The 1980-nt window shown below is 56.9% G+C and overlaps 1 protein-coding gene across 1 annotated transcript in view; it reads left to right on the top strand.

The window, feature by feature from the left end:
* Positions 1 to 1171, top strand: part of LOC311373417 (SLIT-ROBO Rho GTPase-activating protein 3-like) — a gene marked incomplete at both ends in the record, with an annotated part of 2797 nt that extends 1626 nt beyond the window's left edge. Inside the window, 3 exons of the mRNA XM_084490199.1 lie at positions 68 to 199; positions 662 to 1019; positions 1148 to 1171. Coding sequence (XP_084346325.1) covers positions 68 to 199; positions 662 to 1019; positions 1148 to 1171 — 514 coding nt within the window. The remainder of the gene's footprint in view (positions 1 to 67; positions 200 to 661; positions 1020 to 1147) is intronic.
* Between the last annotated feature and the right edge of the window lie 809 nt (positions 1172 to 1980).

The following is a 1980-nucleotide window of genomic DNA, read 5'->3' on the forward strand; positions in this document are numbered from 1 at the left end:
TGTGTGTGTGCGTGTGCGTGTGCGTGTGTGTGTGCGTGTGCGTGTGCGCGTGCGTGCGTGTCTGCAGGGACGACGCCTTCTCAGACAGCGCCGCGCACCGATCGGACGAGCCCGGCGGCGCTCATCACCACGACGACCTGAGAGCCGCGCCCAGGGGCGACCACACGCCCGAGCACCGCTACGAAGCGGCGCAGGGGAGGTAGGAACCAACGACCTACCCGCACGCCGAGGGGTTCAGGTCCAAAATCCACCAAAAATATAAAAAAAAAACTTTTAAAAACATTTTTTTAAAAACTCCTCCTTGTCAAGTCAAGTCAAGTCAAGTTTTATTTGTATAGCACAATTTTACATGCGGCTGAGCCGCAACCAAAGTGCTTCACAGGAAGTGCAGATACACAATGAAAAAAAAAAAAAAAAACCTAAGGCAAAAAAGCGCAAGAAAATAAAAGAAAAGGAAGGGTTAAAAGACAAAGACTCTAGGAGTTAAAATAGGATAAAATAGAAGAGAAATTTAAAAGGTAACTAGGGGACACTATTTGCTGGCACTTGTAAAAAGGAAACGCTAATCGAAGGCCAGTGAAAAAAGGCGGGTCTTTAACTGAGATTTATCTTTAACTTATTATCTTTTTTATTTATCTTTAACTTGTGTCCCCCCCCGTAGGGTGAGAGTGCGCTCCGACGGGGGCGCGGCCGCCACCCCCCGCCACCGGGGCGGGGGCGGGTCGGAGCACCACCCCTGCCCCCCGCGGGCCTCGGACCCCCACCCGCCCCGGGTGCTCCCGCGGCCCTGCAGCCCCCTGAAGATGGGGGTCCCCCCGCGGGGGGGCCTCATCACGGAGAGCCCCGAGAAGCGCCGGCTGGCCACCTTCGGGGGCGGCGGCGGCGGCGGCGGCGGCACCGACCGCAAGGCGCTCTACGACGGCCACGCCCAGCGGTCCTCTCAGAGGTCCTCGCCGAGCGCCACGCGCCACGGCAGCCTGGGGGACCACAAGACGCTGGAGGCCGAGGCGCTGGCGGAGGTGAGGGGGGTGACGGCGTGATTTGTGGCGTGTGTGTTCTGGGTCATGTGACGGCGTCATGTGATGGCGTGTGTTCTGCGTCATGTGACGGTGTGTGTGTTCTGCGTCATGTGACGGCGTGTGTTCAGTGTCATGTGTTCAGCGACATGTGACGGCGTACTGCGTCATGTGACGTGTGTGTTCTGCGTCATGTGACGGCGTCATGTGACGGCGTCATGTGACGCCGTGTGTTCTGCGTCATGTGACGGCGTGTGTGTTCTGCGTCATGTGACGGCGTGTGTTCTGCGTCATGTGACAGCGTCATGTGACGGCGTGTGTTCTGCGTCATGTGACGGCGTGTGTTCTGTGTCATGTGACGGTGTGTGTTCTGCGTCATGTGACGTGTGTGTTCTGCGTCATGTGACGGTGTGTGTTCTGCGTCATGTGACGGCGTGTGTGTTCTGCGTCATGTGACGGCGTGTGTTCTGCGTCATGTGACAGCGTGTGTTCTGTGTCATGTGACTGTGTTCTGTGTCATGTGACGTGTTCTGCGTCATGTGACGGCGTGTGTTCTGCGTCATGTGACAGCATGTGTTCTGTGTCATGTGACGTGTTCTGCGTCATGTGACGGCGTCATGTGACGGCGTCATGTGACGGCGTGTGTTCTGCGTCATGTGACGGCGTGTGTTCTGCGTCATGTGACGGCGTGTGTTCTGCGTCATGTGACGGCGTGTGTGTTCTGCGTCATGTGACTGCGGTCGGAGACCAGGAGCGTCTGCTCTAGTCAGAGGCGAGCAAGGTCGTAATTAAAGAGCGCCGAGCGTCCAGGGCGATGTTTCCACGACGCGGAGCCAGCGCCGACTCAAAGTGGAGTCGTTTGGGAGATTATGCAGCGAGCCAAAGATTTTCTTCAGCTTTTTTTCTTTTCCATTCGGAAATAAACGCTGAGCACGAGCGTTTGGGAGGGTTGGGAGCAGGGCTC

Source organism: Micromesistius poutassou (genome assembly GCF_964030765.1).
Source record: "Micromesistius poutassou genome assembly, contig: SCAFFOLD_7045, whole genome shotgun sequence".
NCBI classification, from domain to species: domain Eukaryota; kingdom Metazoa; phylum Chordata; class Actinopteri; order Gadiformes; family Gadidae; genus Micromesistius; species Micromesistius poutassou.